Source organism: Stylophora pistillata, chromosome 6 (assembly GCF_964205215.1).
Source record: "Stylophora pistillata chromosome 6, jaStyPist1.2, whole genome shotgun sequence".
NCBI lineage: Eukaryota > Metazoa > Cnidaria > Anthozoa > Scleractinia > Pocilloporidae > Stylophora > Stylophora pistillata.
The window spans coordinates 31,957,535-31,977,319 of record NC_142524.1 but is presented as its reverse complement, the minus strand read 5'-3'; the positions used below and the strand labels follow the sequence as shown (position 1 = coordinate 31,977,319).

The 19,785-nt window shown below is 38.4% G+C and overlaps 3 protein-coding genes and 1 long non-coding RNA gene across 12 annotated transcripts; 1 reads left to right on the top strand and 3 right to left on the bottom strand.

Moving 5' to 3' along the window:
• Positions 1–14: 14 nt before the first annotated feature.
• Positions 15–4,804, top strand: LOC148729429 (uncharacterized). The gene is made up of 2 exons (XR_015989051.1): positions 15–337; positions 1,882–4,804. It is a non-coding gene; the product is annotated as an uncharacterized LOC148729429 (long non-coding RNA).
• On the bottom strand, positions 1,029–2,055 carry LOC148729430 (uncharacterized). The gene is made up of 2 exons (XM_088725956.1): positions 1,662–2,055; positions 1,029–1,127 (listed from the first exon to the last, which is right to left on the bottom strand). Exons 1-2 carry the CDS (start codon positions 2,053–2,055, stop codon positions 1,045–1,047), a joined length of 477 nt encoding a protein of 158 aa, XP_088582082.1. The 3' UTR covers positions 1,029–1,044.
• Positions 4,805–7,938: 3,134 nt separating the features above from the next.
• On the bottom strand, positions 7,939–15,904 carry LOC148729428 (uncharacterized). Of its 9 annotated transcripts, none has more exons than XM_088725951.1 (11): positions 15,294–15,904; positions 13,654–13,790; positions 13,046–13,117; positions 12,220–12,279; positions 12,050–12,100; positions 11,772–11,831; positions 11,546–11,581; positions 11,217–11,261; positions 10,116–10,201; positions 8,440–9,295; positions 7,939–8,321 (listed from the first exon to the last, which is right to left on the bottom strand). In XM_088725951.1, the coding sequence occupies exons 1-9, from the start codon at positions 15,524–15,526 to the stop codon at positions 10,182–10,184; spliced, it is 714 nt and encodes a 237-aa protein (XP_088582077.1). In that variant the 5' UTR covers positions 15,527–15,904; the 3' UTR covers positions 7,939–8,321; positions 8,440–9,295; positions 10,116–10,181. The 9 variants fall into 9 exon arrangements, with proteins under 9 accessions (XP_088582077.1, XP_088582080.1, XP_088582076.1 ...); XM_088725954.1 differs by having other exon boundaries at positions 10,116–10,189; positions 15,294–15,898; XM_088725950.1 differs by having other exon boundaries at positions 8,440–10,201; positions 15,294–15,903.
• Positions 15,905–18,061: 2,157 nt separating this feature from the next.
• On the bottom strand, positions 18,062–19,308 carry LOC148729427 (TNF receptor-associated factor 6-like). The gene is made up of 3 exons (XM_088725148.1): positions 18,902–19,308; positions 18,415–18,589; positions 18,062–18,301 (listed from the first exon to the last, which is right to left on the bottom strand). The coding sequence occupies exons 1-3, from the start codon at positions 19,300–19,302 to the stop codon at positions 18,062–18,064; spliced, it is 816 nt and encodes a 271-aa protein (XP_088581274.1). The 5' UTR covers positions 19,303–19,308.
• Between the last annotated feature and the right edge of the window lie 477 nt (positions 19,309–19,785).

Below are 19,785 nucleotides of genomic sequence, written 5' to 3'. Positions count from 1 at the left end.
CTGGTCTTCACGGTCGGCATTAGATAACATAGGGTGAAGTAGACCCGAATGATTAGCATTTTCCGATCATCGTAGTGACGTCATCTCCTGACCGCACTGTAAACTTCGGAAATTAACATGGCGACGTAAGCGTGAAACCAGTATGTTGCGGGCGATTGTACGCTGTAAGCTCAGACCAGGCCACGCATCGTTTTTGGTTTACGTTTGTAGACTAAAAAGCAGTTCGTGGGACAAGCAGCTGGATGTTTCCGGAGGAACTCACGAGCCGACCTATTCTCGAGCTACCTCACCCGATGTTATTTGGACCTTTTGCACAGGACAGACCACATAACATAGGGTGAGGATTATTGTTATTATTTTGAGAATTCTAAGTTATGTAGTTCAATGTCTATCATATACACTCTGTTTTTGGCCTTCTTTGTTTAAGGGATGAAACTTTATGCGATGTTAGTGTTATTTTTTTATGCCAAAACTTCCGTCAATTTTACAAGCTTACGTTTATCTTAATAATATTAATTACTTGAAGAACATTTTTTGAAAAATTGGTTAAGAGCAACATATTCAGAGAAAGTTATGTACCAATCAAATCATTGCCTCTTCACCTTGATTGTATGCCCACTGGGCAACCCTGAATCTAACTGATTGTTGTCTCTGGGGTATGGATGTCGTATTGATAATTGTATGAATGTGAACGTTACATAATGCAATCAGTGATTTACACTACAAGTCATATTTTAAACATTCTCTCAAAATTGCATGAGCTTTTAAGCGAGTGCAATTTTAAAGAATTTTCAAATATTGCAAGTAGTGTAAATCCTTAATCGTTATAGCTTTCTGTTACGATTACCGGTACTCATTTATTATGACTGAGAAAATTACAAACATGCTTGCATTCATTAGCAATGTAGTTCAAATTAAGAATTAGTGATAAATTTGCCTGCTATCAGTCAATCATAAAGAGGTAATTTTCTCAGTCATATAATAAGAACTGAAACCTTCTGGTGTGCAATATTTTTAAAATTAACTTACCCCACATATGAGACCTTATGGACAAAATGGTGTGAAGAAGCTAGGTGACAAGTACTTCATGTGTGCCATTTGTTGTTGTGACTGTACTGGCGAAATGTCTTGGTGTGGAAAAAGTGAAACAGAGAAAACACAAAAATGTCTCCATGCAGACTAGAACAAACCTTATTCCAAATAAACATCAGCTCAAGAGAAAATTCTTGTTACAACATAATAACACCCTTCCATAGGAATATGATCCTGTTTCATCATTGAATAAACACATAGAAATTCTTACTTGTAAAGCATATTAATCACAGAATATGTCATGCATGTACATTATATATAATTGTATGACACTGCATACTGTTTTGTAAATAACATGGTGTGGTTGGCTCATCAAAACTTTAAATGCACCTCAATATTTACAATATACTCTGGCCTAGCTTACTGACTAGTGAGTGATATGTCAGATTTTCCCAGCCAAAATAAATTTTTTCACAAGTCAGATAATTCATTTGTTGTTTAGGTCTTGGCAAAAAATTGTTAGCAAATATACTGTTGCATGCTTCATTGGAGCTCACAAATACTGTAATTGAAACTCTCAAAACTGGTGGCATAGGAAAAGTTCAATTAGAAAAATTTTAGATATCTACCTTTCATCATCCACACTTCAATCAGGTTTCGCATGTGTGAAAGCAAATGACAACTAAGCCCAGTTTGATTTTTATCAGAATGCTGCCTGAATTGCACCACAAATGATCCAACTACCTGGTAGTCACCATTTGTGCACACCACAAGGAAAAAGAGAGGTAAAGCATGACGGGTAGTTTTGTATGTGGCATCCAGTAGACAAATGTTGCCATATCTTTTCAGGAGTCTGCGCTGCCAGGCACTTTGATGGACAAACAGAAGGGTGCTGGGATCCTGTTCTGTAGTGTGGTCTTCTCCATCTGTTGTGGCTGAAGAGACAATCATCTCCAAATGGCTGGAAGTAGATGAAGTCCTTCGGGCTAGATGCTTTCCACTGGATAACTTTTTCAGCCACATTCTCTTGATCAATTTTTGATAATCTGTGCTTTATGATAGCTCATTACATGTGGCTCCTTATATCACTCAGCTTAGGACACCCATTCCCAGGTCTCTCTCATTCACCCTTTCATCACGTGACTTTGCCCACGCTCTTCTAACACAACAGGCAGGCTTCGCCATACGCAAGTATTCTTGTGTAAAAAAGTGTGTCATCACTAATATAAACCACAGAAATTATTGACCCCTTCGGGAAATTATTGCTGGCAAGCCCTAGCGAGGCGGCAGCGTATTCTTTACCATACGGACAAAAAGCCAAATTTTGAAAATTTTTTCGATTTCGACCATTGCCCGTTGAGGTAAATAATTCGACCATTGAGTTACATTTGCCTGTGGAGACACAAGATAAGCTTGCAATCATAGATTCCAAATGTGGATCACTCGCTGAAGCTACATATTCAGCAAATTGTGGATCCCTCTTTAGCTAACTATTCAACTGCATACAAAAATGACTGTTTAGGCTACGAGACAAATTCTGAGTTGATTTTATCCGTGGAGAGCATCCATTCGTCGTGGAGCAATTGTTTTTCAACCTTTGAATTAAAAGAAAAGTCCTTGAGCGCAACATTAATAGGTTGTCGTTTCCTCAATGACGTCGAACATCCCTCAAAATGTTTTGGTCTTGCAGAAAGGCTTTCAGCGAATTTTCAAGGACAAAAGCTTGATTGTGATATATAAAGCATAAAATAGGGAGAGCGCCGACAAGGGTTGATGAATGTGAATGACACCATTCATCCTTGCCTTTCCTTTTGTTCAGCATTGAAGAATATTTTCACAACTTACAAGCAGGCAGTTGCTATTTTTAGAAATGTCACTCTGACTTCTTGAAGTGAATCAAATGATTCATTTCATACTTTTGACCCTCACGCTAGAGACGGTGATGATATGCCAAATTCACAGCAACTTTATCAAAATTTAGGTGATTTAGGTGAACCTGGAACATTCTTTTCTTCTTTAGCAAATGAACTGACATGTGAGTGTTTTGAAATTATCCCTCTGACGCCTGCACCCACGTTCACATTGAAACTACTAGTTAATAATTGACCACCGTAATGAATCTATCATTTAGGTGCTTGCTCGTGATCGGCTAAGCTTGAAGTATTCATAGTACATTGACAAGAACAGAAATTTTGAAAGTTTGTAAGTGAAATCTACATTGAGGCTCACCTTTTCAGATCATTTCCGAGCAAAGAAGGGGAGCTAGCAAGCAGCAATCTCCCAATGACTGCATCTGTGTGATTTTTTGTAAACGAGATGTCAACCAACCTCCCACTTGCCTTCAAGGCTTCCATCCTTTTCCCAGACGGTGCTTTCGACAAAGGTCGATCTAAATAAATGAAAGTCCTCATGAAGGCTCGCTTACTGTACTGCACGTCTGTTTGTGATTCCAAGGCTGACATGTCCGAAGCGCGGCGTGGTGAAATTGAAGATTCGCGAATGTTATGCGAACAAAATATTTAAATGAATGAGCCAATCATCGTATTACAAAATCATCGAATGACATCATTCACAGAATTACAAATTAAGGGCGGTGTTTTTGCACTCGTTTTAGCAAGAAGTTCCAAATCTAGACATGAACATCAGAAGCAATCTTGGTAAATCTTGATCAGCTACTTTTCTGGCCGGAAAAAAGAAAAAAATTATAACACGAAGAAAAGCTTCACCGCGCGTGTAATATGTAATCCGAAGACTCGTGTTGTTGTTCATTAACAGTTCCTAGGGGAGTGTTCGGTGACGGCTAAATGTAAATCGATTAATCTTTTATTCGCAATCTTTTACCACAAACTTTTGGCATTAACGAATGATTCTGATGACGGGTGATGTGAAAAAGACAAAGAATCCAGTTTTGAATAGTATCTTTTTTTTGTCATTGACATATTCACTACAATTAGAGCAACGAAAATTCCAGTATTTGTGATTGTCTTTTTGAGTTGACCACAAATATCTCACCTCATCTCTGAGCCAAGCAGTGAAAAGGAATCTTTAAGAACTTCAATTGTCAGATATAGCAGTTTTCCGCGCGGTGTGTTATAAGTACGAGTCATTTTCGTTTTTGTCTGTGCACGTGAAAACAGTTTCTTTTCCTCCTTGAAGCGCAGACACGCTTTTTTAGCGCTTTGGCCCCGGAAACGGAGGAACACATTAAATAAGCGTAAAACAAAATTCGCTTTGACATGTAACGTTCAGAAGGTGACTCCGGCGCTCGTATTTAGAAGTCGTGAAAAATTCGGAAAATTCATTATTTTTAAAACATTTTGGTATAGTCTGATACCCAGTCCTATAAGCTTTAATTTGAGATAGGGGTTTAGATATCTACAGTTTAAACCGGACGCTCTACATTGCTTGGACTTGAGACACCCCTGAAGGTGCACGGTAACCTTAAACAGTTTAATTTGGCGTCGCAAAGATTAAAAATTTCGATCTGGCAATCAGTGAATTAAAGATTAAATTGCTATGTCATTTTCAGTGCTGAAGATTTACATAAAAAATATGTGACTGTGAATCAAACGACGTTATCATGGCAGATCCCATACCAATCAAAGGCTCCTTAGAGCAACCTCATGGTATGATCGCGAGTTTTTGGCGCCCTTGACGTAATCTGCGATCTGGCTTTCTTAACTTTGGAAAGATTTTTTGATCGTGGGCAACACGTGCTGGCACAATTGTTGTGTTTGTAAGCGTTTTGATAGAGAAAAATTGTCTTCAATTGCGAATGAATGAAGAATTACTAAGATATCGGCAGCTACAATATGAAATCAACAGAGTTTCACGCTTACCCGCAATTTGCAGTAAGCATAAAATCACTTCATATTCACGGTGTTTGAGTCTTCACGCACGAATCGTTCATGTTATCGTCACTTTTAGGACTCAGGCGCTCATTTCTCTGCAGTTGAGTATCCTGTAGCATATTTCCCTTCCATTTTTGGCTCCACAAAGGTATGTTGATCAAGTTTGGAGTAAAAAAACTATCAAGCTTCAAGGGAGGGGACGCAATTTGAATATGTTCAAGTAGTTTGGGATATTCTCGCCTACACGCTCGCAAACAGATTCTGTTAATCGGTAGCCAAGAGACAGAATACTTAGTTGTAGAAGTGCAACTTCTCTCCATCTCCAAAGAGCTTGGCCATTCAGTTAGAGTTGAAACATGGGATTGATTCACAAAATCGACAAACGGAGGAACTGTATTGATCAGCAGGAAATGGATCGGGGTTTTTTAATGTAATCGTAAGACTCTGGAACTCTCTATCTATCATAGTTAACCTAGAAAGCTTTTGCTCTAGAATACCTTCAAGTATGTTTTTAATCAAACAGTATGAAACAAAATTTCCAACTAGTATCATTTGTTACTATGGATTGGTGTGTAGTTGGAATATTTCAATATTATCACGCGATAGATAGATTTATTTTGTGGTCTTTCGATTTAATATGTCGCTAGTGTGTGGATTTTAGCATTTATAAGAATATTTTTTTCTTCTGCGCTATTTTTGATTTTCAAGTTTTATTCTTGCCTGGGCGTGTGCTTATAGCATGTGCATAAGTGTCCCGTTCCCACCCTGTCGCATTGGATATACTCAGTTTTGTTTTGTTTTGTTTTGTTTTTTGTCTTCATTTGTTTATATCTTCTCATAACCTGGTGCTCATTAAGCTTGATTCCTATAAAAAGCAGCATAAATAAAAGATTGAATGAATCTACTTCAAAAGAATAGTAAATATATTTTCAAATCTCCAGCGCTGATTGATTAACCGACTAAATTTGAAATTTAACAATAATGTAATTAGAACAGCAACTTTGCTGTTTCTAACCTGTAGCCCCAGGGTTCTGATTGAGTGAGTACTTTAAAAAAATATTGTTTTCCCGTGTCAGTTTGGGAAAGATTAAACATTTCATGAAATAGAATAAATATACTGCCTAAAACAAATTGGAAGCTTTTTGCTTTAAAGGAAGTTTACTGCTCAAAGTGTCATTATTCTACAATTTTAAAGCATTCTGCGCTGTCTAGAGCAAATTCCCTTCAGCGAGATATGATAGAAGCATGGATAATAAAGCAAAGGTCAGGAAATATACTTAAACAACCCTCCCCTTGAAGTGATTACAGGGACTAGTAACAAACAGGAGCTGAAGGATGCAAAATTTAAACAAGATCGGTGAATGAACGAATGAATGAATGAATGACTTTATTTCAACTCGGATGAAAATGAGGCTTGTTAGGCGAGGAAAAATATATGAATATAAGTACAGAGTTTAAAAATAATATAAGCCTAAATAGAAATAATGATATAAAATTACAAATTACTTAGTATTCTTATCTCATTCCTGAAAGGGCCAAATTCGGCCATTACTCTAAGCTTATCAGGTAATGCATTCCAAGCCTTACCAGTAATGTAAGAAGTCGATTTTTAAAGGCTGTATGTTGTGGTCTTAGCTACAGCCAGTAAAAAAAGTTTGTTTTTGCCCCTAAGATTTTCCTATTTTCTCTTACTTGATATCCTATACTTAATCCAGATGATAGAAGACAACGGGAAAATTTGGCTTCATCCATCTTCTCAAGGTATAAATAAATGAGAGAAAGTCACCGACGCACCGCCGACGCACCACCGACGCACCACCGACGCAGCCTATTTTTCCACTGGGAAACCCGCTGCCAACGCGTCTGTCGACAGTCGGCCGACAGTCGGTCGACAGTTGGCCGACTGTCGGCCGACTGTCGACCGACGCGTCGGTTGGATCAGATTCGTTACCTTACCCCCTGTTCAGTCCCTTTAACAATAACAACAATTTCTCCAAAGTATTTCCATTTGTTCTGCTTTCCAAATCAACAAAATACAAAGCTATCAATGTTGCTTTACCCTCCAACCTAGCAACTATTTTTTACGTAGCATCAAGGCTGCCCTTCGAGGGCCTCATGCCGCTGGTCCCCAAACAGAGCGACCAGCAAAAGGAAAAACCAGCTCTATAGTAGTGATGACGTTTGAACGAGAACCACCTTCTACACAGCTGGTTGGAATTTAAAGAAAAACGTTTCGTAAACGCGTGTGCCTGTGAAAAGTTTCCAAAATATCAGGTGAAAGTTCAGAGTGCTCTAAGATTCGCGAATTTTCTATTTTCTCAAAAACTCCCGCGAGTATCTAAACCTCTTTTTGATGTCTAAAATTCCTGAAAAACGTTCGGAATTATGTAGCTAAGCCTATTGGGAACGCGTTCTGGCTTAGCATATTACAATTTCTTCTTAAGATTGAATTCCTCTCCTGCTTTAATTGTATTTGAAAGCGGAAACTTTTAATTGGACTGCTCTACCTCCAGCCTGGACCCCGAACTGACTCAGCTGATACTCGAAGAGCCAATTTTCCAGTGTTAAGTGAAAGCACTAAAGTGTCCTTGAAGTGGAACTTCACACTGGTAACTGGTGACTTAATATATCCAAAAAATGGCATTTGGGTGGAACTCGGATTGCATACGTAGCTGTTTGAACACGGATAAATGACGATCGTTTTGATCTCAGTAAAAGTGAAGTGAAGTGAAGGCTATTTGATTTCACAGGTGAGAATTCGTGCTAGTCAGATAATTTTTATGATTCGTTTTTAAATATTTATTCATTTTGGCTAAAGTTGAACGAACTTCCGTTGTTGATTTCCTATTAACTAGGTTGTATTCACTCTGACGAGGGGCTAACACTCAAACCGTCAGCGTAACGTCTTAAAAATTAGCTATTTCTGCATGGAATATTTAAAATTATTTATCATCAATTTGAAATTGTGCTTAATGTTCTTACTTGCCAGCAACTTCAAATATTCTTCCCTTTCGATAGGAATTTTACACAAGGACGTCAAGAAAGAGAAATTGGATCCAATCTACTATTCATTATTTTATTCATCCATTCATTTGTTCGTTATTTCGTTTGTTCACTAAATCATTAATTTATTCATCCATCCTTCCATTCGTTCATTCAGTTCTTTCATTCAGTTCTTTATTCCTACAGTTGCTCGCTCAGTCATTCACTTCATTCATTCATTCATTCACTTCATTCATTCACTTCATTCACTTCATTCATTCATTCGCACACCCACTCATTCATACAGTTTTATAATTATTTCTTGCTTCATTTATTCCACCCTTGCTTTCTTCTCTGCTGGTTCAATAACTTCTTGATGATGCTCTGGTTCTCTCTTCCTTTTATTCTTCTTGTTCTTTTTCTTCTTTTTTTTGTTCTTACGTTTCTTTGGAAGACCTATTTTAAAGAACAATGAAACGAATTAAACCAAGAGGGAGTACTCAAGAGGGGGAGTATTTTGCTATGAAGTCTGATAATCTAGTTTACAGCGCTAGTATGAGGGACAATATGTTACCTTCGTCTCCTTCATCCTCCACTGTTTTTTCCAGTGCATCGTATGTGGATGCTGGGGCTGGACCGAACTTCACCTACAAAAAAAACCTTGTGGAAGTATGACAGCAGGATAAACACACCAAAGTGCTTTTACTCCTTGTCATACTCCCACGGTATACATAGCAGGCTTAGAGTAAATTGGTTTTATTTAAATCTATCTTGATTGATTAAACATGTTTAGTAAATTAACATTTATTAATCTTTAGATTAACACCAACCAAATCGTTTTAGCCAGTCCAGTCCAACCAGTCCATTCCAATCCAGTCCAGACCAATCCAGTCCAGCCGGTCCAGACCAATCCAGTCCAGCCGGTCCAGACCAATCCAGTCCAGCCGGTCCAGACCAATCCAGTCCAGCCGGTCCAGACCAATCCAGTCCAGCCGGTCCAGATCAATCCAGCCGGTCCAGACCAATCCAGTCCAGCCGGTCCAGACCAATCCAGTCCAGCCGGTCCACATGAATCCAGTCCAGCTGGTCCAGACCAATCCAGTCCAGCCGGTCCAGACCAATCCAGACCAGCCGGTCCAGACCAATCCAGTCCAGCTGGTCCAGACCAATCCAGTCCAGCCAGTCCTGACCAATCCAGTCCAGCCAGTCCAGACCAATCCAGTCCAGCCGGTCCAGACCAATGCAGTTCAGCAAGTCCCGACCAATCCAGTCCAGCCAGTCCAGACCAATCCAGTCCAGCTAGTCCAGACCAATCCAGTCTAGCCAGTGCAAACCAATCTTACCATTTAAAATTTCCAAGCACTGTGGAATTTGGGATGGGACCACAACAAGCAGTGTGGTTTGATCCTCCACTCCATATTTGGCTTGAACTAGGAGATGATCACATATATAAAACATTTATGATTAAGGTGTGCATCCATTCATAATCCCTTATTGTCATCCCACCTGTAGATGCATAATGCCATGTGCAAGGCTGTCGTCTAGCAGTGCCTGGTGGCCCCTTTTGCTCTTGGGTGACTCAGGAATTTTTTTTTCATACAAAGCATATGCTGGGCACCCTAGATTTCATATTTTCACTGCACTGGGCTCCATTCAATTTTCCTTAGCGCATAGCCTTGCATGTGGGTTTCTCTTACCAACAAAGGCTCTGGTGACTGATGGTAAGCCAGTCACCCACCCTCCACCTGACCCTGGTGTTTGGAAGGGCAGATCTTAACACCGGGAATTGCTCCCTACCCTTTTCGTTCAGCGTGTGTTCTTTGGTATTTCCACTTCCAGTTTTTACATGTGGAGGTGAAGGAGACAAGGCCAATATGTTAATGTCACTGCCCAATGACATCATCTTCTGAACTGAAGTAGATGGTGATCTGCTCTCCTGAAGGGCTCAAGACAAGAAATTCCTGCTGGGCTTTGGTTGATTTTGAGTTGGCTACAAAGTTAGTGGAATTTAATATGTGGCCTTCATTTCAATTGAAAGAAAGATTCCCTCATGATTATTTTTGCAGTTCAACTGTTACTTTTGGAGAAACACAGGTTGAAACATGCATTCACACAATAAGTCACTTAGCACAGTTTTCTGATATTCATGGGTGAATTACATAGAGGTTAAACTTGTTTATGTCAACTTATGTAGTTCTGAAATTGCAGGCATGGAAAATGTTTTCTTCAACTATCATTAAGTTAACCTACCTTTAGACCCTTCATTTGACTGGGTATCAGCAACCCAAATTAACACTTTATGGTGCCAACCGTTGTTTAACACCCTGAAAAAATATCTGTATATAATACGCATATTTAACAATTATTTGCCAAAGGCGTGGTGAATATCATCAATTAGTATAACTTCAGAGCTGAGCAAAGAGTTTCCAGCGATCTGATTGGTCGAGCGGTTCCTTATATGACGCTATATAAACTGCTCCATGCGATTTATATAGAATGTTAAATAAAATATTAATAAATGTTACTAAAATGTTATGATTTTAGAAATGTTTCTATTGTTTAGCTCTGAAATTATACTAAAACAATTATTCGCCGAAGGCATGGTGAATACCATCAAATAATCGACAACATTAACCGAATCTGAGGTGAATAATTGTTTATTTATAAGGCCTTACAATGTACAAAGGTCTTACGGAGGCTGTACAAAGGAAAAGTTCAATCGATGTTGAAAGTTAAACAAATTTAAACTTGATTCAACATGCTCTCAACATCTTTTACGTTTTCAAAAATGTTGAAAAAATGCACCGAAAATTAGGTTCAACAAGTTGTTGAAGTCATGCTGGGGTAAATGTTGAGATCTTTTAAATGGGCCTTAATACTGAACAGCTGTCTGCAAAGTTCTTAAGTATAAATTCAAACTCATTCAGTACAATTTCTAACTCATTCAGTACAATTTCTAACTCATTCAGTGTACTGAATAAGTTTCACTGTACTGAATAAGTTTGTTTTTGATGAGTTGTCACATTACACATTGATGATTGGGCAGTTTTTACTTTTTGAGTGTGATAATTTCCCTTTAATATCTTCTAGCAATAATTTGTCATGGATGATGAATAATTATGGTAAAGAGACAAAGGCAAGTGAGGACCAACACAGCTTGAAATCATTTTAAGTTAAGTTTAATTTTTACCAACAGCATGTGTATGTGTTCACTTTTAAATTCAAATTTGATCAGGAATACTAGCACCAAAGGTTTGTTGGTAAAAAGACTGTTATGTGCTACCCTTGTTAAAGAAAGTCAGTTAGGTACGTTGAAATCAATTTCCTTTGTAAAAATAAAAATATACCCACTTTCAGGAAATCCAAAGGTGGAGAAGTCCTCCACAACATTCCCAACTGAAAAACAATTTTTGTATAATTATATGAATTACATCCACTTTGTATTTGAAGTTTACCTATTTGGCCATTTTCAAGCCTAATGCTGATGTCAACAAAAAATATTATAATCTTGCACTGACAAATTAGGAAGCCCTTTAAATTACATGCAAGCATGCAAATGATGCAAAGACTTTATGAAGTGCAATTATAGTTTCAGCTGAATAGATACCTCACATGCTACAAATTGACAGTGGCTGAAGTTAACTATACACACATGTATATGCCAAGCATATACCACCTACCCATTTCTGGCTCCATTCCTAATACTTTAACATGATCTGTTGACACAATGTTATTTGCAGGAAGTATTATCATAATGATTAGTCATTGTAACCAACATGCATGGATTGGCTGCCCATGCCTTTCTTTGTTTGTCCTTCAGAATAGAGGATTTTAGGGCAGCAAGTGGGATATTTTCATTTTTTATAACTTAAACAAATCTAGGCTTATATAGAATTGAGTTATTACCTTTAGCATGACTGTTGCCAGTCGAGACGGTTGTGGCATCTGTTATGATGCAGTCCAATTCTAGAATGTAATGATGTGGCGGACAAATCAATATCAGAGTATCAGGAGAATTAATCTAATGCCTTAAGGCAACAAAAAACCTCAGTTTTCACACAAAATTTAAATGCTGGGCACCCTGGATTTCAGAGGTTCTGATTTGTAGTCTCCCATACATTTTTCTTAATGCAGTGTTGTTTGTTTAAGTAAATTACTGGTATAAAGTACGATTTATGACCTACCTATATCACAGTTGTGCTCCTCGTCACCAGAAGGTGCAGTTACAATACCATCTGAAAAAAAACAAAACAAGAACTTTTGAAATAGGGAACTGGTCTTTACAATACAGTTATAATATTCTTGAATACCAGATCCACTATTTCTAGTGATTAAGTGGTAAGTAAAATATTACCATCTCCAGAGCTCACACCTGCCCTATGTGCCATGGCATTTAACAGCCTGCGTGTAGCAGCTACAAAAAACAATATTTTTGTTTAAACTAAATAAAGGTATAGAATTGAAGATGCTATGAAATACTGTAAAGATGAACTTGTTGAAATCTTTCTGATCTCCAGTATCATAAACATAACTGTTGTAGTTAAAAATCAAATTCAGATTAAAATTGTTTCAACCTAGTTTAATTATCAATAATAATTAATTATCAATAATTGTTTACTAACCCTAGTCGTGAGTAATCAGGGTCAAGACACGAAGGAATCTGAGAATCAAGGTTGCAAACATTTTGCAAGATCTTCATTTTAAATATGTACAACATAATCCTGGTCTCAGGGCAAAGAATCAAGACAATGTGACTTTAATGGAGCTCTATCAACTTGGATTTTTCTTCTCTACCCGTTCCAGGGGCGGATACAGGGGGGGTGGATATCCACCCCCCCATTTTTCAGTAAAAAAAAATTCGAAATGTCACTTTATTTGAAATAGAAAATAAATAAAGAAAGAAAAATTAGCTCTCGCTCATGTCTGGTTGTTGTTACGGCACGTTTCGTCGTCTGCCGCCACTTTTGTACAACATCTGGACTGTATTTGGAAATTAAAAAACCCGGCGTAAACAAGTACAAGTAAAATTGTTTCCTATTTTTTTAGTCAGGGCATTTTCTCTACCACCCCTCAATAAATATGGTCTGCCATCCACCCCCCCTTTTGAAATCCTGGATCCGCCCCTGCGTTCTCTAGCACATTCTGATTTGTAAATCTGCTAATACTTAGAATTGGCTTACTTCCATGTTGAGGCGGCATAATGGTCAAATCCACTGTTGTGCTGGATTGCGTTGACGTTGAGGTAGCTGAAGCTGAATTGTAAGGAAAAAAGATGTTAATTAACCAGTTGATGCCTGAAATGCCTCAAACCACCTGTCAGAAAGTTAAATTACCTTTTACAATACGACTTTTCGGGAAATGGCAGTAGTTCAAATGAAATTGTACCTTTTATTTTGGTCATGTATGATAATGAATTTCGAACAAAGGAAAACAAATTAAAACTAAAGATTAAACATCAGCATCAATTCAGGAGGGGATCAAGGCCATACGACACCAGCAAGCAATTAAGGATAACAATTATTGTTCTCTCGTGCCATTCAGACAATGTAACACAATAACAGGACCCAGAGGTTTCATTTAGTGTACGTCAGCGGGAAATTGGCTGGTTGTAAATATAGTTTTTCCAGCCTGCAGCCTGTCATGAGCTCATCCATCTCATTTCTTTTGTGACGAGTGAAAAGTACTGCTCAAAACCTTAAAGTGAAACCCCTGAGGACTTAGTACCTAGGAATCGATGTTATGGTGCAAACCACGTCATTTACGAATCATGACAAAAACGTATCCGTACCTGAAAGCTGCGAGTGAAAATAAATCTTTCTTTTGTGCGCCGCAGAATAATGGCGCACAAACTCTTCCCCACTCATCACGCCTCTCTTGACAGTGGCCATACTATGGCCTCTTTCGTAAGACTTGACAAAGGTCAAACTGTAAGAATCAAATAAATGGTTTAATAAGTGAATTGTTATGTTGTTCAATGTTATTAGAAAGTAAAGTTATGAAAACAATCAAAGAACAGGGATCATATCCCTGTCCGCTATCTATCCATGGGTATTTCTCCCAAATATTGTTGAAGAATCACAAAACAACTCTGATCTTCTAATAAGAAGAGAGTGCATCAGCATGTGCTAATAACTCAGCGTATCATAATTAAACCTATGAAGTGTTCTTAAAGTTATAAAGACAAATAAAAATGTCAGTTATCCAGCCTAGCATCAGCGGTGACACTCATTTAAAGCCAACAACATCACATTCAACATGTTTGCAGTCTGTGTTTGCAGTCTATGTTTGCAGGTTAAAAAACCCATTCCCAGGTCTCTCTCATTCACCCTTTCATCACGTGACTTTGCCCACGCTCTTCTAACACAACAGGCAAGCTTCGCTAAACGCGAATATTCTTGTGTAAAAAAGTGTCATCACTAATATAAACCACAGAAATTATTGACCCCTTCTTCGGAAAATTATTGCTGGCGAGCCCTAGCGAGGCGGCAGCGTATTCTTTACCATACGGACAAAAAGCCAAATTTTGAAAAATTTTTCGATTTCGACCATTGCCCGTTGAGGTAAATAATTCGACCATTGAGTTACATTTGCCTGTGGAGACACAAGATAAGCTTGCAATCATAGATTCAAAATGTGGATCAGTCGCTGAAGCTAGATATTCAGCAAAATGTGGATCGCTCGTTAGCTAACTATTCAACTGCATACAAAAATGACTGTTTAGGCCCCGAGACAAATTCTGAGTTGATTTCATCCGAGGAGAGCATCCATTCGTCGTGGAGCAATTGTTTTTCAACCTTTGCATCAAAAGAAAAGTCCTTGAGCGCAACATTAATTAGTTGTCATTTGCTCAATGACGTCGAACATCCCTCAAAATGTTTTGGTCTTGCAGAAAGGCTTTCAGCGAATTTTCAAGGACAAAAGCTTGATTGTGATATATAAAGCATAAAATATGGAGAGCGCCGACAAGGGTTGATGAATGTGAATGACACCATTCATCCTTGCCTTTCCTTTTGTTCAGCATTGAAGAATATTTTCACAACTTACAAGCAGGCAGTTGCTATTTTTAGAAATGTCACTCTGACTTCTTGAAGTGAATCAAATGATTCATTTCATACTTTTGACCCTCACGCTAGAGACAGTGATGATATGCCAAATTCACAGCAACTTTATCAAAACTTAGGTGACTTAGGTGAACCTGGAACATTCTTTTCTTCTTTAGCAAATGAACTGACATGTGAGTGTTTTGAAATTATCCCTCTGACGCCTGCACCCACGTTCACATTGAAACTACTAGTTAATAATTGACCACCGTAATGAATCTATCATTTAGGTGCTTGCTCGTGATCGGCTAAGCTTGAAGTATTCATAGTACATTGACAAGAACAGAAATTTTGAAAGTTTGTAAGTGAAATCTACATTGAGGCTCACCTTTTCAGATCATTTCCGAGCAAAGAAGGGAAGCTAGCAAGCAGCAATCTCCCCATGGCTGCATCTGTGTGATTTTTTGTAAACGAGATGTCAACCAACCTCCCACTTGCCTTCAAGGCTTCCATCTTTTTCCCAGACGGTGCTTTCGACAAAGGTCGATCTAAATAAATAAAAGTCCTCATGAAGGCTCGCTTACTGTACTGCACGTCTGTTTGTGATTCCAAGGCTGACATGTTCGAAGCGCGGCGTGGTGAAATTGAAGAGACGCGAATGTAATACGAACAAAACGTTTAAATGAATGAGCCAATCATCGTATTACAAAATCATTGAATGGCATCATTCACAGAATTACAGATTAAGGGCGGTGTTTTTGCACTCGTTTTAGCAAGAAGTTCCAAATCTAGACATGAACATCAGAAGCAATCTTGGTAAATCTTGATCAGCTACTTTTCTGGCCGGAAAAAAGAAAAAAATTATAACACGAAGAAAAGCTTCACCGCGCGTGTAATATGTAATCCGAAGACTCGTGTTGCTGTTCATAACAGTTCCTAGGGGAGTGTTCGGTGACGGCTAAATGTAAATCGATTAATCTTTTAGTCGCAATCTTTTACCACAAACTTTTGGCATTAACGAATGATTCTGATGACGGGTGTATGGCGTTCATTACTGCTCAAAACACTTTGAGCACATATTTGACTTTCTGACTATGGCGTTCGTTACTGCTCAAAACACTTTGAGCACATATTTGACTTTCTGACACCTTTTTTACGTTCAAGGGGATCAAATTCCTCTTTCAGATATCACGTCCTAAATTTTACGACGTAAAACCTTGTATTCTATTGTATGGCGTCAAATACACCGACGTCTATTTTACGGCGAGAATTCAATCATCGTTTAGTGGACTTTCAACGTCTTCAAAACGAGGAGCTTCGCGTTACGACGTAAAATTCAATTTCGACTACACGTTACGTCGTAATTTATCAAATAAGTTTTACGTCGTATCTTTTACGACGTAAAATTTATCACCTTTATAACTTGTCAATCAATACCTTGTCAAATAAGTTTTACGTCGTATCTTTTACGACGTAAAATTTATCACCTTTATAACTTGTCAATCAAAACCTTGTCAAATAAGTTTTACGTCGTAACTTTTACGCCGTAACTTGTCAATCAAAAATGCTCACAATGTTTAATAAGTTAACTTCAAAGTCTTTATAGATTACCATTTATAATTTTTAACAAGTTTCTTAATAGATTACGTAGCCTCAAATTCCTAATACGTACAATATTAAGTAAATTCTTTCCCTGGCTACCGTTGCTAAGATAGTTATCATTCGAGCCGAAATTTATTATAATCTCTTCCAGTTTTCATTTGCGTGCATAATTTTTGGACGAAAATTTGCTTTTATCACAAACACAAAATACAACGCATGTGCCAATTTTTCCATTAACATTTTTTGGTTTTGCGATTAGCTTTTTTTCTACAAATTATAAAGAAAAACACACTAATCTATCTTAATAGATCTCCCTTTTTTTTTTGTTTTCTTTTTTCCTTTACTGTTTTTTTTTTTTTGGTGCAATGTAGAACCTGATAACTTGTAGTACACGAAACATTTACCACACAGCCCAATAGTTTATTCAACCTGACATCTTTGCTAATATATATTTTCTTTTTCCACTGGAAATACGTACCTGGGTTTATCAAGAAAAAATGTTAAAGGATCAAAAAATGGAGCAAATCTTTCATAAAAATTTGTACTATCTTCCCCTGGAATTTGACAAAACCCAAGAACGAACACATGCATCATTTATTTCTTGGCCAAAGCTATGCACGAAAAGAATCCTACTTAGTGGTATGTAATATTTCTGAGATGTTGAAGGTATTTAGGTTGATCTCTTGGACTGAGTTACCTCATGCATTATAATACTATAATAAAGTTATAAATTTTATAATTACAGTAAATCCTCCATGATCGCTCCTGTGGATAGGGGGAGGGGGGGGAGGATATTTTTTTGCAGTTTTTATTCGAAATTTAAATATCCAATTTTAACTATGTATTTGTACTTAATGAAAGCTGTTCCCCTTCTTGCAACATTGAAAATTATCACAACCTCTGGTATTTGTGCGTAGGGCAAGATAGTTCCTACAAGGTTTTTGCAGTGGTTTTCAGTCTTACCTAAACATGCATACTATAAGATATGTAACTTAAAAGATCACCCCTCCTTACTTACCACTTGCCACTTAAATAAGACAAAAAGTTGATTTATGTTTGCAAAAAGATATAGATGTGACTTTCTTTCGACCGAAATTATGTGTTTGTTTTTCTTTTCCATAAGAGTAATATCTTATACTTAGAATGCGCTCATAGACATGTTGGCCGTTAGAGATTCTATTTTCGTGGGAAATCTGTTTCCTAAATTGTTTCTAAAAATATTCTGGTCCATTAAAACCCCGTCATATAACCCTAACCCAACCTACTTAAACGAGAATGAACCATCCTACTCAAGTATATAACTGGTAGCTTATATGAATAGTAAGGGTTCCATTCTCGTCTAAATAACGGCTCCTGACTTCGTCCAGAGGGAGGAAATCCTCCCATCCTAGCGGTGAAGATTGCAGAAGCCATCTGGGGACAGGCGATCGGCGAGCGAAGGCGTCACTTCCTTGGCGGAGAGTTATACTGGTGATTGAGAAAAAAAGTAGATTTTGTTATTTTTATCGTTGGATTGTATTTCTCGAACAATCGATCTTTTCATTTTACAAAACTTCACAGTAGATAGAATATTAACTTTAAGTTGAGGAACACGGGATCTGAGCCTGCGTTTTCAAAGAAAACCCCCGTGTTCCCGGCAGTGGACATCTTGGTTACTATAATCGCCCTGAAGTGGCCTGCAATTAAAGGACTCTTTATGCCCACCGCCAGGGTCATGGAGTTTGACTGTTCCTCTAACCCAGGGATGCTCCATTGGAAGGTCGCCACTCTTCCCGGCGTCATACGTGGAGTCACCTGAAGGGCAATGGTTGAATCTTCATTAACACCTTAAGTTGTATAAACCATTTTTGTAGCTACTGCCTTTAAGAATTTGTGGGAATCAACTATTTTCTTTTGCTAGTACTTACATCGCTGAGTTGGTTTGCCCTCCTTTCTGCTAGCAGCAACTGCAGGTGGCTCTTCGTATTTTCTGCCTCGTGTCTGGCAAGCTCCTCTCTGCGCATCACATCGTTGCACACCGGGAATGGACAGGCAACGAACGCGCGGGTACATCCGGAGGCAATGTGCCCGTTCAATTGGTCCCTGGAAAAGATAATTTCCTTTTGTTTACCCCATTAGTCGTCATGTATACAATGTTTATATTAAACGAAGAAATATTAACAATTTATGAGAGGGTTTCTTTCGTTTAATAGTCGGAGAGATTGCAGGAGACTTAAAACTGATGGGCAGTCGAATATGTTGTTTTCCTCCGCCCTTTTCATGTTGTTTGATCAGTATTTGTCTCTAATTCTATTTTATTTCTGTTTTATCCAAAGTTGAGCCACGTTGTTCGTTCACGGTTTTTGAAGTTGTTTTTTAAACATCAGTTTACATTATTAAACTAATCAGACTTACCGAGGTATGGAAACCACGTTGCAATTGAACGGGCACGTTACAGGAGCCTTCCGGCATTCCAACTCCTGGTGTTGGTGATACTGCCGGAAGGGCAGCGTAACTCCGCAGTACCCGCAATCTTGGGGACGCATGTCGCATTCGCCGGCGTGCCTTTCAACCTCTCCGCGAGGGAACGTCTGTATGCAACCTTGGTGGGTGCATCGGACGGGCTCATGGAGGCATTGCTGTTGATGATCAGAGATGTTCTCCAATGGGCCCGTCCAATTACACCCCTCTGCTCTCCTTACACAGTACACTTCCAGTGAATCTACTACCCTGTCCAAAGTGATTATGCCCCTCACGTCCGAGGCTTGGAGGGGTTGCCTTCCGACAGGGCAGTTTCTGTTACCATGCAAATGCATCCACTGCCTTAGACAGCCGCGGCAAAAAAGGTGTCCCTCTTTGCATGCCACTGCTTTACGTATGACGTATTGACTGTACGGGAAAGAGAAGGACATAATTCGTTAAGTATATTTTACAGGGACAATTGCCCTACCCCCCTTTCCAATTAGAGTTAAATGAACTGGGATCAAGGTTCCACATACGTTTTTTTTCTTTTTCCCTACTTTGCCAAAAAAATGAAAACGCTGGGGGAGGGGTAAGAATTCAACAATGATTATAAAATATCAAAGCCACTGATTCATTACTAAATTCCAGAGAGAGAGGGTGTTTACTATACAGTACTCCGGATGTCAAGAAATAGCCAGATCTAAGGGTTTTGTTAATTATTAATTAATTTCTTTAGGGAGAGAGCGGAGAGAGGGGAGATAGGGGTCAAAAAATTTGATGACTTGATTTGAGCGTAGGGATTTTTTTTAAGGGGCCACGCACGGGGTGGGGGCAGT

What these genes read in the sequence shown, in the direction of transcription:
- LOC148729430 (XM_088725956.1), bottom strand. Translation starts at nt 2,055, where the DNA reads ATGTGGCTGAAAAAGTTATCCAGTGGAAAGCATCTAGCCCGAAGGACT. An exon ending in TGAAGTGTGGATGATGAAAG is followed by an intron (nt 1,128 to 1,661) that starts GTAGATATCTAA and finishes TTCCACACCAAG; the next exon opens with ACATTTCGCCAGTACAGTCA.
- LOC148729428 (XM_088725946.1), bottom strand. Translation starts at nt 15,526, where the DNA reads ATGTCAGCCTTGGAATCACAAACAGACGTGCAGTACAGTAAGCGAGCC. An exon ending in TATGCCGCCTCAACATGGAA is followed by an intron (nt 12,280 to 13,045) that starts GTAAGCCAATTC and finishes TGTTTTTTGTAG; the next exon opens with CTGCTACACGCAGGCTGTTA. An exon ending in TGGCAACAGTCATGCTAAAG is followed by an intron (nt 11,582 to 11,771) that starts GTAATAACTCAA and finishes TTGTGTCAACAG; the next exon opens with ATCATGTTAAAGTATTAGGA.
- LOC148729427 (XM_088725148.1), bottom strand. Translation starts at nt 19,302, where the DNA reads ATGCATTTGCATGGTAACAGAAACTGCCCTGTCGGAAGGCAACCCCTC. An exon ending in AACGTGGTTTCCATACCTCG is followed by an intron (nt 18,590 to 18,901) that starts GTAAGTCTGATT and finishes TATCTTTTCCAG; the next exon opens with GGACCAATTGAACGGGCACA. An exon ending in GGGCAAACCAACTCAGCGAT is followed by an intron (nt 18,302 to 18,414) that starts GTAAGTACTAGC and finishes ATTGCCCTTCAG; the next exon opens with GTGACTCCACGTATGACGCC.